Source organism: Thermobia domestica, chromosome 15 (genome assembly GCF_964235325.1).
Source record: "Thermobia domestica chromosome 15, izTheDome1.hap1.1, whole genome shotgun sequence".
Lineage (NCBI taxonomy): Eukaryota > Metazoa > Arthropoda > Insecta > Zygentoma > Lepismatidae > Thermobia > Thermobia domestica.
Window position 1 is genome coordinate 12552306 of NC_137468.1, and position 14177 is coordinate 12566482.

The 14177-nt window shown below is 32.2% G+C and overlaps 1 protein-coding gene across 2 annotated transcripts in view; it reads right to left on the reverse strand.

Annotated features, from left to right (window-relative positions):
* Positions 1-1046: 1046 nt before the first annotated feature.
* Positions 1047-14177, reverse strand: part of LOC145672080 (metabotropic glutamate receptor 4-like) — a 489770-nt gene continuing 476639 nt past the window's right edge. Inside the window, exons 9-10 of one of the 2 annotated variants that reach the window (XM_081741333.1) lie at positions 11515-12496; positions 1047-2000 (exon numbers count right to left, since the gene is read on the reverse strand). In XM_081741333.1, the coding sequence (XP_081597459.1) occupies positions 1816-2000; positions 11515-12496 (1167 nt within the window). In that variant the 3' untranslated portion in view covers positions 1047-1815. Of the gene's footprint in view, positions 2001-11508; positions 12497-14177 lie in introns of both variants that reach the window. The other variant, XM_081741332.1, reaches the window with a different exon arrangement.

A 14177-nucleotide genomic window follows, 5' to 3' on the forward strand; every position in this document is an offset into this window, starting at 1 on the left:
AGTCAGGTAAAGACTTCACTTAGGAACTAGTATGTGCTCTATCCAAAAATACATGTTTTAGAATCCTAAGGTACTCACGCAATAATTTTTATGGAGGTATTTGGAGAGTACTTTATATCATAGGCCCGTAGTGAAACTCCCTCTATAAAAATTGTTCTGGAAGCACCTCAGGATTCTGAAACACGCATTTTTGGATAGGGCACACACTAGTTCGTAAGTGAAGTCTAGACCCGACTACGGTAGGTCCCATAGTTTTGGAGCTATGAACCTTTAAAATTCATTTTTTCATGTTTTTGGCAGCTTATAACACGTAAACGATGGGGTTTTCGCCCTATGTTTATTGGAACTTTTTTGTTTTACTCTCAGGAATCACTCCTCTGCTTTTGTACAACGAATTTAGCGCCATACTGTATATAAGTTTATTAGCACTTTAAAGCAGGAAAGAAAAAAATAAACAAAACTCTGTATATATAATATATTTATTTATTTTATAATTCAAATATCACTTACAGAATAAGAATAAGTAATAAATAATATTTTCATCTTCCGCTCAACAAGTCTGCACTACTTTTTTTTTTTCTTTTATCATTAGAAACAGTTTTCAAAGGGACAAAAACATATTCAAAACAATTTAACAGAATTTTAGAAAGTCAAGTAGATCAATTTAAAAATAGAAAATAAAAAAAAAAAAAAATATTTTCTCTGTACCAGGAAGTTAAATTATACCATTTTTGCTGTAACCTAAAAAAAAAGTTACATTTAATAATTTTTTCGTACAAAATGGAAAATAGCATAGGGCTCAATTATGCTATTGTCCTTATTTATACGAAGAAACCATAATGCAGAAATTTTTAATTTATTACTTCATAGTGAAAATAAAACTTAAGAAATATAATTATTTCCTAACCAACCATATTGTTACAATAATCTGTTTCAATTCTAATAGTATTCAACAACCTCAGAAATAAATGGAAACATTTTTTTTATTTTCTAATAGAATGGACTTGTAAATATTGAATCTCACAAAAAGAGTATTCATTTTTATCTTATTTTTAAAAGTTAAAATTTGTATCAGTATAATATCAGTTTAGTTTACCATAATATAAGAGCAATTACCATATTTAATTTTTTTTTAATTGGACCCTAATAAACGCTTCTTTTCCTCCCGATTATCTTAACAACAATTCTTCAACTAGGACTCTTTGACTTTGAAAATTCTAGATAAATATATATATATATGATTATATGCTTCAGCATGGACTTCGATTAAATTTTACCTTTCACACAATGTTCAGCCTTGATATTATAAATATAGATATATGTTTATTTACGTCCAAGAACAATAAAGATAGTTTTTTAACAACACAATATTATGAACAATATTTTATATACATGTAACAGTAATACAACATAGATATATATTTATATATATTATATTGATATTGTATGGCCTTTTTTCAAGAAAAAAAAACGAGTTGACACATGAGAAATTCGTTTTCTTATTATTTGTCTGTTTCTTTGTGTTAGATAAGAAGAGCTAGTTTCGTTTTTCACATTGTATTGTTTCGTTTAGAGAAATATCACTTGAAGAAATTCACTTTCACAAAAATATCAGTCATCGCTGAAGAAATGGGGAAAAAATATATGTATATATGTACATGTACAATAAATAAAATTTCTTCACAAATCAGTTTCTTGTAGTCCATTCTTATCTCGCCATATATACACAATTTTCTTGCCATCTTTCGAAGTGCACAGTGTCCTTCGCTGCCAAGAAGACGTAGCTGCCGATTGACAGGGCAGCTTTTCCGCCTGCTACAATTGTACATCGGGCACTTCTTGTATTGGGCCGTTTCCGACGTTGTTTAAGGTATGTTGTGAGGAGAAGTGCACCGCCAGTTCTTGGCAGCTCATCGTTTGAGTAGCCGAGGTGGAACGGCTCACCGTACTTCCGCACGAACTAAGCTGCCGAAGCTCTTCTCTAATGTCTAAATCCAGAGCTGAAAAGAATAAGTATATCAAAAATAATATTTAAGAAAATTACTTCGTCATCTCTCTACAGTTGAATGCTATCAATCATAAACTACCTTCATGTAGTGATTTGTAAAAAAATCTTTTTCGTTCGTAAATGTACCTTATAGCATTTTGTAAACATATAATTGTAGATTAAGTTTAAGTTGGTATAAAGCTTATAAAAGCTAATATCGTATCTTTTAAAAATATACTGTTTCCAATGCTCAGGAATCTGTGTCATATCAGCTAAACATATGGGAAAACGTTTTTCATAAAGGTTTAAATTAAAACTATCTTAATCAAACTAAAACTTTTACACTGCGAGCAGCTTATAACTGTGGAAAGAGTTGGATTTATTTTGACTCGGGGATTGGATTTCTATCATAATGTCTGACAAGCACAATTATTAAACAGTTTTTCTCTTTTGTTTTATATTTTAGTAAACTTCCCGGTTTTTATATTACCAAATTTACAATGAAGTTTTTTTTTTTTTTTTTTTTTTTTTAAATATTTGTAAAATGAACGGACTAATTGCTCTGTAGGTTTCTGCAAGGTTCCTATTTATATTTCGGACCAAATCATGTCTCCTCCACGAAAATACTAAACCGAGTAAAGGTTCAGATTATAAGCAAATGAAAGGTTAGAACGTAAAAAAAAAAAAAAAAAAAAAAAAAACCTATTCATTTGAAACTCTATAGAAGATTGTTTATATTGAACCTGTTTATATTGAACCTGTTTATACTGGACCGAATTAAAAACACAACTCCCATCTGGAGAATGACTAGAACGGCATGCCTACTATCATACTAAGTCTGAACTGTGGACAGTACTGTGTCCGAAGTTACAAGTGAGTGAATGTCGTAAAATGACTCCTAATAAAATTACTGGGAAGGGTATGTCATGGTCCTTTCTCATGCTTGGTTTTCCTACATACGCACCTCGAAACAATTTAAGGAGAATGAGTTCATACTGGGAGCGACTACTGTGAAAGTTATTATGGTCTGTTACGCAAACCAGGCCCGTGTTGTCCATGCTTTGCCCGAGTTTGCTTCCAATGGAAACTTTGATGTCGGGCGATAGTTCAAAGCTTGTGGGTCCAAAAGAACACCTTGGATGGTGACAGCGAGGTTTCTCGTATAATAAGTACCCCTTCAATACCGGACTGATATGAACCAAACGACCATTTATAATGGGCAATTACAGTGAATTTTAAATTTTAACTTGTGTTTTATTAACTATTTTTTATTAACCTTAAATCTTGTGCATACCTTTGGAACGGTTAGTACATTAAATATTTTAATTCTCTTTCTTTTCCTGGAACTTAAAAAAATGAAAAAGAAAGAAAATAAACCTACAGAGCATAGACAAAATATAAGATCAATTCTTTGGGGGAATTAAAAGTGAGAAATTGCTTATTTCACCACAACTTGATCCTTTTTCGATAAAGATAATTCAAGTTGATGTTATCTTTAGTGTTCTTACATTGTCACACTTTTCTGTTATTATTTAAGTTTAAGGTATTGAATTGAAGATATCAAATATTTTGAATTAGAAGATTGAAAAAATAATTATTCTACTTTCTATCTGGTCTGTATCGTTTAGTCTTACTATGAGATATTGAAAGCAAGTAACTTTTCATTGGTGGAAATTCATTGTTTGGTTGATTGGATTGAAGTTTCGTGTCTCTTTCAGCATTGAAACTGTATGAGACGTGGACCTACTGCTTAAATGAGGTTTGGTACATATGAGCTTTCACCGGGGATCATACCTGAGTCTCCCACCCCAAATGTGAGCTATGTAGTTACGAGGGGGCTTTGAAATTTTATGTAAATAGGTAACACATGGTATTTCTACATAGTGATGGGCAAAAGCCGGCAACATGTATTCTGGGGAAATTCAAAATATTGGTTGGATTGAATCTTTTTTTAATGTAAAATTTATTTAAATAATTAATACTTTTCTAACCAGAGTATATATTTTTTTTATTAAAATTAAAATAAGTTGTATCAGTTTCAATAGCTTAACGTTATCTTCATCAGACGTTAACTAGCAGAAATATCTTCATAACATTAAATTAATATTGTTGTATAATTTTAATTGTTTGTTTCATTTTATTTTATTTTTTTTAGAACTTTTAAATTTTATTAGCACATCAAATATATATTTTTTTCATTTATTTTTTAATGATTTTATATTTATACTTATTTAAAATATTAATTACAATCAATAGAAATCATATGTACATATATCAGAAGAATATTTTAACAAATAATGTAATTAGTTTGTGAATTTCTATATAGAAATATCAATAAAATAAATGTTTCCATATACAATAGATCTACCCAATCTGTTTCATTTTATATTTTTTAAATTTTTAATATGTAACAATCAGGTATTGTTATAATTTACTGTTTCATTTTAAATATTGGGTATATAACTGTTTTTTAATATTATTTTCAGTTTTCTCTTTTATTACTATTATTATTTTAATAATTTTTTTCCAAATATCAGTTAATTTTGAAGTTTAGCCTCAATTCAATGTTTTATCATATAATTTTATTTTTATTGCTTAAATTCTTCTTCTTCTTCTTCTTCTTCTTCTTATTATTATTATTAATAATAATATTATTATTGGTGTAGATAATAGCACAGAAAGAAACTTCATAAGAAATATGAAGAGGAGACTATAAGAAATAGATAGTGAAGAGGAGAAAAAGAAATAAGACATAAAGAAGTTTTGCAGTCTATCAGAAAAGAATAGGTACAACAAAAAGAAGATAAAGAAAAGCAAAATAGAAGAGGAAAGGAAAGAAAGGAGAAAAAGGAAGAGGAGGAGAGAAAATGGGATGGGATAGAGAGCATTGGAGAGAAGACAGAGATACTGAAGACCTTATTAAGAAAAGAAGGCGTGAAAACATACAGAAAAGGAGGAAGTGGAATTCTGGAAGCGGTTAAGAAAATGAGAAATAGAAAGAAAGATATAAATGAAGAAGATGAGTAGTGTATGAAGTGAAGTGTAAAATTTGTAATAAGACGTACATTGGAGAAACAGGGAAAATGTTTAAGAAAGAGTAGGATAACAAGAGGACGATGTGAGACTTAAAAGAGAGAATAACTCTATATACAAACATGTCAAAGAAACAGGACATGATATAGATTAGGGAGGGGTTCAAGGTGTGGAAAAAGAAAATAGAACAATAATAAGAAAATGGAAAAAAGCGCGAAGGATTAAGAAAGAAACAAGTGAAAGGAAACTGGACAAATGAACTTCAAGTACATGGATTATGGGATAGATTGATAGAAAGAATGGAAGGATAAAAATCACGGATATGAGAAAAAATATTAATGGGAGCAATTAAAATAAAATTAGATGATAGAACATTGAATTGAGAGGAAACTTCAAAATTAACTGATATTTGGAATAATTTGTTAAAATAATAATAGTAATAAAAAAGAAAAATGAAAATAATATAAAAATCAGTTATAATAAACATCGAAAATGAAACAGTAAATTGTAACAATATCCGATTGTTACATATTAAAAATTGATTATAAAATGAAACAATTAAAATTATACAAGAATATTAATTTAATGTTATGCAGATATTTCTACCAGTTAACGTCTGATGAAGATAACAAGTTATAGAAACTGTTACACCTTATTTGAATTTTAATAAATAAGTATATACTCTGTTCAGAAAAGTGTTAATTATTTAAGTAATAGTTCAAGAGTGAAGATGAATGAAGTAAAATTTATAATTAATTTGGAAAAGAGTATAATTTTAATGCTATATATATTTTTCAAAATTTCTGATTTTTTTTTCGTGATAAGAATTTTATATCAAGAAAAAATATTTCTTGCCAAACTTGAAAAAGACACACAATTTCAGAAAGTTTTACACTAAATAAACTACAATTAATTAGCAATTTGCGTTAATAATCATATACGACTAAGATTTTTGTATTTAGTTTTATAACCTAATTAATTTTGTGTTTGAAAAAATATATGTCATGTTTGAAAGTTCTGTTCACAGTATTAACACATATTCTGAAAGTTGTGTAAAAAAATTAAAGTGATATAGTTCACATATTAAATGAAATAATTTTTTATTAACATGACTTAAAGTAAAGTTAACAGCAAAAAGTAGAATTAAATGTATGTTTATACTTGTAGATCATATAAAGAATTTTTCTTGTACTTTTGTTTTAAAAATATACAATTTTTAAATTTATAGTTTAATAAACTGAAATAAAAATTAAATCCATATGTTGAGAAGGAAAATATATGACAGGGGAAAATCCGATATTTTCCTGACGTTCATTTTCATCTATTTGAAAAACATTCCATTACTCATCACTATTTCTACATAATAGACTACCCTAAATTCTCTTCTTAAGTTTAGTAGGGTTTTAATTTTTCTAGTGCAGAATATAAACATCACAAAATACTTTATACCTTATAATAAGGAAAATATTAACTAAATTAAAAAGAAAAAAACATATAATTAAAGCATAAAAGTATTCTTAATCTAATATAATTTATGATATCTTTTTAACATTTGTTTGTAGATTGTTAATATAACCTGCAGGAAAAAAAACTACTACTACGTTACATTTACTCATGTAAAGAAAAGAGGAAGGAAACACTTTATCTTTATTATTTAATCATATTACGCGTACTTTGTAACAATGCAATCAATTGCCACTCTTGAGAGAAGTACAATTTTATCGGTAAAAACACTAAAATCTACAATTTTAAAGCTACAAATTTTCTTCTCTTAGCTAGCAAGAATTAGGACATTAGATAAGTCTTCTTCCCTTAGTTCGAAAAAATTAGGATATTTGGTATGTTTTGTCCCTTAGCTTTACAAGAATTAGGACATTAGGTAAGTTTTTCCCCTTAGCTTGCAAGAATTAGAACATTAGGTAAGTTTTCTTCCCTTAGCTTACAAGAATTAGGGCATTAGGTAAGATTTCTTCCCTTAGGTAGCAAGAATTAGAACATTAGGTAAGTTTTTTCCCCTTAGCTAGCAAGAATTAGGATATTAGGTAAGTTTCCTTCCTTTAGTTACAAGAATTAGGACATTAGATAAGTTTTCTTTCCTTAGCTTACAAGAACTATGATATTAGGTAAGTTTTCTTCTCTTAAGCTTACAAGAATTGGAATATTAGGTAAGTTTTCTTCCTTAGCTAGCAAGAATTAACACATTAGGTAAGTTTTCTTCCCTCATTTTACCAGAATTAGGACATTAATTAAGTTTCCTTCACTTAACTTGTAGTAATAAAATTGTACTTTTTACCCCTTACTTCCATAAAGAACCTTTACATAATGCAACTATATTACCAGTCATCTATTTATGAGGAAAACTCATGTAAAAATTAATAATCATAGAAGAGAGGATTATATATTTTCAGTCAAACAAACTAGTTTTGATTATATAATAAACTAAGACTAAAATATAAATTACTATTCCTAAAATTAACTATCTTATTCTTACACTGTTATGTCTATATTTCAATGTGCAGCCGTTCTTTTTTTCAGTACGCATACATATTCTAGGAGGGGAGGGATTGGTATTGCTGCCCTTGGCCTATCAGATTTTTCTCAATTATTTCAACAACATTCCATATTTATGATAATCAGTGAAAATACAGTATAATACTTAAAATAGCTGAACACATACACACTACAAGAAAATTTAAGATCAATATAAGATATCAGGTCATGGAAGAAGTGTGAGTATTCATTACTTAGAGAGTAAAATAACGAGTTATAAAAGGTGCAAACAAAATGTATAAAATCCAGCATAGCTTAAGGAAATGACATTTGAAGAGAAAAAAATCTGACCGAAAACATCAATATAGAAGTCAAGAAATGACTAACGAAAGCATATCATCAGCGTTTAGGCAGAAGTCACTAACTCCAAAAACATATGAATGGAGTTGATACTTCTTCCAGTACGATAACGATACCCAATGTGAAATGTACGACATTCTGATACACATTATGAGGCTAGATGTAGCAGATGTTATTGTTATGCTAAGAATAATCAAGCTTAGCATCACAATTTCACTTACTACATCTAGCTTGACAATATTAGAAAGTCGTGTATTTCACCTTGTGTATCGTTATCGCACTGGAAGAAGTACCAAATTTCATTCGTATGTTTTTGGAGTTAGTGACTTCTGCCTGAACGCCAACGATATATATGGAGGGTAGTAGTGTAAGGATTTGAAGCATGAATTCTAGGAAAATATGAAGAACGAATAATTAAAGCTTTTGGAATATGGTATCGTGGAAGAATGACGAATGTGGTACCATAAAGGACGGATGTAAAACCACAGAAGATGGATATACATAATGAATCGAATGAGAATATTGGAAATGAAAGGAGAAAAAGGGAACATTGTCTTTTCGGAAAAGACAATTTTATAAAGAAAAGATTAGATGATTGTGCACAATATGAAATATGGAGGAATGATGATTTTGATTAAAGAGAAAATGACAGAATAAAATACCCAGTAAAAGGCTAAAATATACAGATCAAATTATACAGAATATATAGGAATGAAAAACTACAAAGAAAGAAAATATCTGGCTCAGGATAGTGAAGTATAGAAATAATCACTCTTTAATATTCTCTAAGTAGAGAATACTAATCAACAACGATAGTGAAGCAAATAAAGTAAGAAATAATAAACAAATCCTTGCCTCAAACCAATCAAGGGATTGCTAATCGAAGAAGAACAAGAATTTATTACAATGATAATTTGAAGTTTACTCAAGATCAACTAACACTAACCTGAAATGTGCCTTGGGAATTCAAAAAGAATTGTTATATTCTTAGCATGATTTCTGCAACCAATCCTGTTGTTTTTCTCAACAGCCGAACAGTAATGAAGAGCATCAGCTTTACAATATTTTTCTTTTTTTTCCCACATTTTATTCAACTTAGTTCTTTTTTCCACACAAACCACTAAAATCGGTAATTAATTATCGTAGGTTCACTTAAGCAGATGGTTCTACCAAATAGGAAATTTACAGGTAAAATACGATGTGAAACATTTTTCGTGAAAGAATGAGAGTGTAAATATAAGTAATTACTGTCAGTGCACAGTATATTGAAATGAATTTTAACTGATAGTAAAAATATCGTATGTGTAAATGTGCTCTTCCAGTATCCTCGTTTGTGCGTATACCCTCCGTCGCTGACGCGCCTGCTTCCTACGAATGCACTCCTTCGCTACTGCTTGGTCATTTCCTCTTATGCTCCTACCATCACTCGGTTTGATAGCATTCGTGTTTTTTAGTGGACACCTAGTAAAAGTTGGTTCGTGTTTTATGCTATGTAGTTTTTATGCCATACGTCTACACTGTATTTATACTGAGCCCTCGTGAAGTCAATTTGCAACTAAACTCTGTTCGGCCTAAGCTCTAAACTGCGATAAACAAAGCCACGTGAAACTAAATTTCGCTGATTTGCTGTTGGCCAACAACGTGTTCTACTTAAAGTCTGAAAGATGGCTCATATGAAACCCGGTTCCGCGAGTATTGTGGTGAAACATCAACAAAGGAAACCTTTACTCACTAAGCAACAATTGCATACCAGCGAAATTCAAATAATTTTTCTAATCTTTGGTGTGTTTTCTTTCTTTTCTGCTGCTGCCCTAAGTATCTGGAAAACACGACACAGTATTGACAAAATGCACGTGAATAATTTGCTCCTCCCCGTGGGAGTAGGAGTAATACATCACTAGCCAATCATATTTGTGACAAGCAAAAGGATACAAATATTTTGTTTATCGGAGTTTAGAGCTTACGCTGAACAGGGAATAGTAATGAAGCTTCTCATTTAGTACATGCTCTGCTAAAAACAATACATAGCTCTAACTTAACCTGAAAATGTAAGAAATGTGTCAAAACTTGGTAGAACCGTCTGCTCGAGTAATACCATTATTGTAATGTTAGAGATCACTACGCGCAATAACTCACAATTAAGCCGTACCAAAATAAATACAAATTACGATGATACTTTTTACACGTGTTTTACACAACTAAAAATGCTCCACTTCACTTCACAGCAGTTTCTTCCTTTTCTTCTTCTTCTTTGGGTCTCTCCCTCTTTTTATGAGTTAAAGACGAAGAACAAGAAAGTAACTTGAGTGAAGTGAAACATTTTAAGTTGTATGAAACATGAGGAAAAAATAACGCTATATTTAGTTTTCAATTTGGTACCGCTATATTGGGAGTTATTGTGTGTAGTAGACTCTAACATTTCAATAACTTATTGCTGATTTTAGTTTCTTGTATGAGAAAAGGACTATATCGAATACAATGTAAAAATATTTGTAAAGCCGAAGCAGCTTGTTACTGTCTGGCTGTTGAAGACAACAGAATTGATTGCCGAAATAAGATTTCCACATACGGCATATCACATGAGTCTTATTTAATCTTAACAAACTGCTCCGGATTGTATCTAAGACGGGGGACTCAAAAGAAACCGGACTTCCGTTCTAACAGATCATTTTTTTTTTTATAAAATTGTTTTAATCTTGTTCACAGTACTCTACATTAGATGCGATGAACTTGTCCAGTCTTCTTTCCCACTGTTTGAAATACCTCTGAAACTCTCGTCTTCGATATCGTCCAGTGCAGTTTGCAAAGCTTTTTCTGCAGCTTATACATCATCAAAACGCTTCCCTTTTAGATTTGTTTCATTCTCGGGAACAGAAAAATCTTGCAGGAGGCTAGGTCTGACGAATACGGAGGCTGGTGAACAACAGCTCTCCCCTGAGAGCTTGTTCACAGACAAGACCATGTGTGAGCGGTGAGGAAGAAACTTAGCAAGACATCTAATTTGCAAATCCTGTCAAAATCCGCTGGCACAAGTTCCAACTCACTCCTGTCTATTCTGAAAGTTCGTCGATCGTGAAACGACGATCCTCGTTGAGTTTTTGGCGGACTTTTTCAATAATCTCTTTGTTTCGAGATGATGAAGGACATGCAGAACGAGTATGATCTTCAACACTCATCTCACCATCTATAAAATGTACAAACCATTCGAAAACTCATGTGTGGCTCATAGCATCCTTCTTGAAAGCCTGTTGAATCATTTGTTAAGCTTCTGTTGGCGATTTATCAAGCAGGAAGCGGAACAAAATTTCAAATACAGTCTTTGTTCCATTAAATCTTTCATAACGATTTCGCAGGCGGCAAACGAGAACAATTGAGAAAATCAACACTACGATCAAACGTTAACCTCGTTCGCAGACACCGCATGGGCAACTGACTTGGAAAGGTCTCTGCTAGACCTACCTAGTGGGAGAACTCTCTACTACGCCTACGAACGACCGCGCGCTTTCAATTCAGTTCCTTTTGGATCTCCCTCGTATGTTAAAGTTATTCAAGCTTGTTTATTAATAAGTATATGAATTATGGTTAACTAAAGATTAAATACACTACAAGTAAGGAAGAAAATTGGTGGCAATACTTACACTTACCGTCACTCTGTGTTCCCGAATCAACACGTTGTGACGAACTGCTGAGGTTGTTTTTGATGGCGCTATATCGCGCAGGCATCATGCTTTGTCTTACATTTCGCTCCGGATGCACCAGGATAATGTAGAGCTTCGGAGTGAAGAGGCAGGCGATTGTAACAGTGGCGCTAAGGCTAATTGTCACACTCATACTCGTTATCCTCAGCGGGACGTGATTGGCTGTGCTAAAGTATATAGGAACAAAGGCCAGCCAGATCACGCACGTCGTGTACATGGTGAATCCGATGTACTTGGATTCGTTGAAAGCTTCGGGAATTTTGCGTGTGAGCACAGCGTATACAGTACAGACAATGATTAGAAAAATAGGATAACTAAACGCTATCATATAAGAGGCATTTATATACGAGGAACAAACTAGAAGGTTGTCATCCCTTGTCGGGTAATGATGGATTGCCCTTGGCGGAGACACAAATAACCACACTCCGTTAATGAGCAGTTGAAAACCAATGAGTCCACTACAGATAACTAATTGAGAACGAGGCGAGATAAAACTAGGCCTTTTAGCAGTTCTTTTGCCTGCATTGAAAATTCGGGAAATTCGATTTGTCTTTGTGAGCAACGCCGCGTAGACCACAGTGAATGAGAACCCTGTTCCAAATTTTTGAACACCGCACACGACATCTGTTGGCTTCAGAATCAGGATAAAAGTCATACAATAACACAAAAGGATTCCCACAAGCAACACGTAGCTCAGTTCTCGTCCAGAAGCTCTCACTACTGGTGTGTTGTTGTGTCTGAAGAATACACTGACTACAAAAAACGTTATGATTATTCCTGTTGTGGAGAAAGCCATAGCACCAATTGCCCATCCGCTTTCCGGTCGCAGATACACTTCTGGGATCGGGATGCATTCCACGTGATTAATGTCTGGAACTGTTCCTTCTGGGCAGTTGACACATTGAGTCTCATCAGTTGCATGGCGAATCTGAAAGTAAAATATACAATATATAGTTGAATGCTGCTTATTCAAGCTTTAAAAATTAAATTTGACCAAGCAAAAACTTATTATGACCAATCTGTGCTACGGTTTCGGCAATCAGAAAATGTGTCTGATGAAAGCAATGATATATTGCCGAAACTATTATGACTAATCTGTGCTACGCTTTCGGCAATCAGATAATGTGTCTGATCAAGGCAAAGATATATTGCCGAAAGTATTATGACTAATCTATGTTACGGTTTCGGCAATCAGATAAGGTGTCTGATGAAGGCAACGACAGGTTACCGAAACTGTAAGACACATTAGTAGTAACAAGTGTTCCCTTTGGTCAGATTTTTCTTTTTTTAATTTTGGATATAATTATATAAATATTATTCTACTAAAGTTCATCAAGTCATTTGTTGTATCTGTTCTAACAAAAGTAGTGTATGTAAATCATTTTCCATTGTACAAGTTTTGCTTTCAGTAGACTTAAATCCGATGTAAACTACTCGTTGAGCAAAGCGATACGTTTATTGTAAAAAATTATTAACTGTAACAGTTTCGCTAACTATCCACCTGGCTTCATCAAATACTATGAATACATAGGTAGTGACAAATTTTGGATATAAGAGACAATTAAGAGAGAAAATAAGAAGAAGAGTCAAAAGTGATAGTGAAGAGGAACGTAAAGAAGAAAGGAGGGACCTTTCAAAGAATGAGTACAGGGTATTGGAGGACACGTAAGGAAGAGAAAAGACATATGTGTGAAATAAGCAGACAAAGGTGGTGCAGTTTGATTATGGAGAAACAGTGGTACAAGGAGAGATTGAGTGAGCTATGTGATGAAACTTCTGAGGTAATTGGTAACAAGACTATGAGTGAAGATATTAAAGAAAAAGTGTCAGTGTCGTTCACAAAAGAAGGGTATAAAAAGATTTAAATGAAGAAGATAGGGTGCCGGTTGTGAAGGAATTCCTGAAAATTCGTAAAGAAAATATTAAACTAAGAGTAATGTTTGGATTGCAGAGGCAATATATTTGAACCACTGAAGGAAGAGATAAAGAAAGTGGTAGGAGTAATAAAGGGGCAACAAGAAAGTAATAGCGTGAAGAACTCGGTGAAACTGAAAAGAAGATTGCAGGAAGTTGAGCAGATTAGAAAAAAAAAAAAAAAAACATCATGTTTAGTGTTGATGTGAAAACCATCTTTCCTAGCTTAAGAAGAAAGAATATAATGAGGTTGATTACAGAACAGATGAAAGGTAGTAGGATGAATAGGGTCTGAAAGAGGCCCTAAGCATTATATGAAAGAACAGTTACTGCATAATAAGCGATAGATTGGTTAAAATTAAAGAGCAGCTAAGCATAGGCTTAAGGTTGAGTGCAGCGTTGGCAGAGATTGTCATGAATTATTGGGAGAAGAAAGTAAGGTCAAAAGGAAGTGATATATTAGTGTTTTTAGTAGATATGTTAATAATTGTATAGGAATGTGAAAGAGGACACGAAGACAACTGGAGAAATTTGTGAAAGAGGTTGAAGATAAAGAAGAAAGCACAGAACTGAAGTTGGAAGTGGAAAGTGAAGAGACATTAGTATTCTTAGACATGAAGATAGGGAAGAAGGAAGGAAAGATACACACGGAATAATACCAGAAAAGTTGTGCGTAGGGGAAATACTGCATGCGA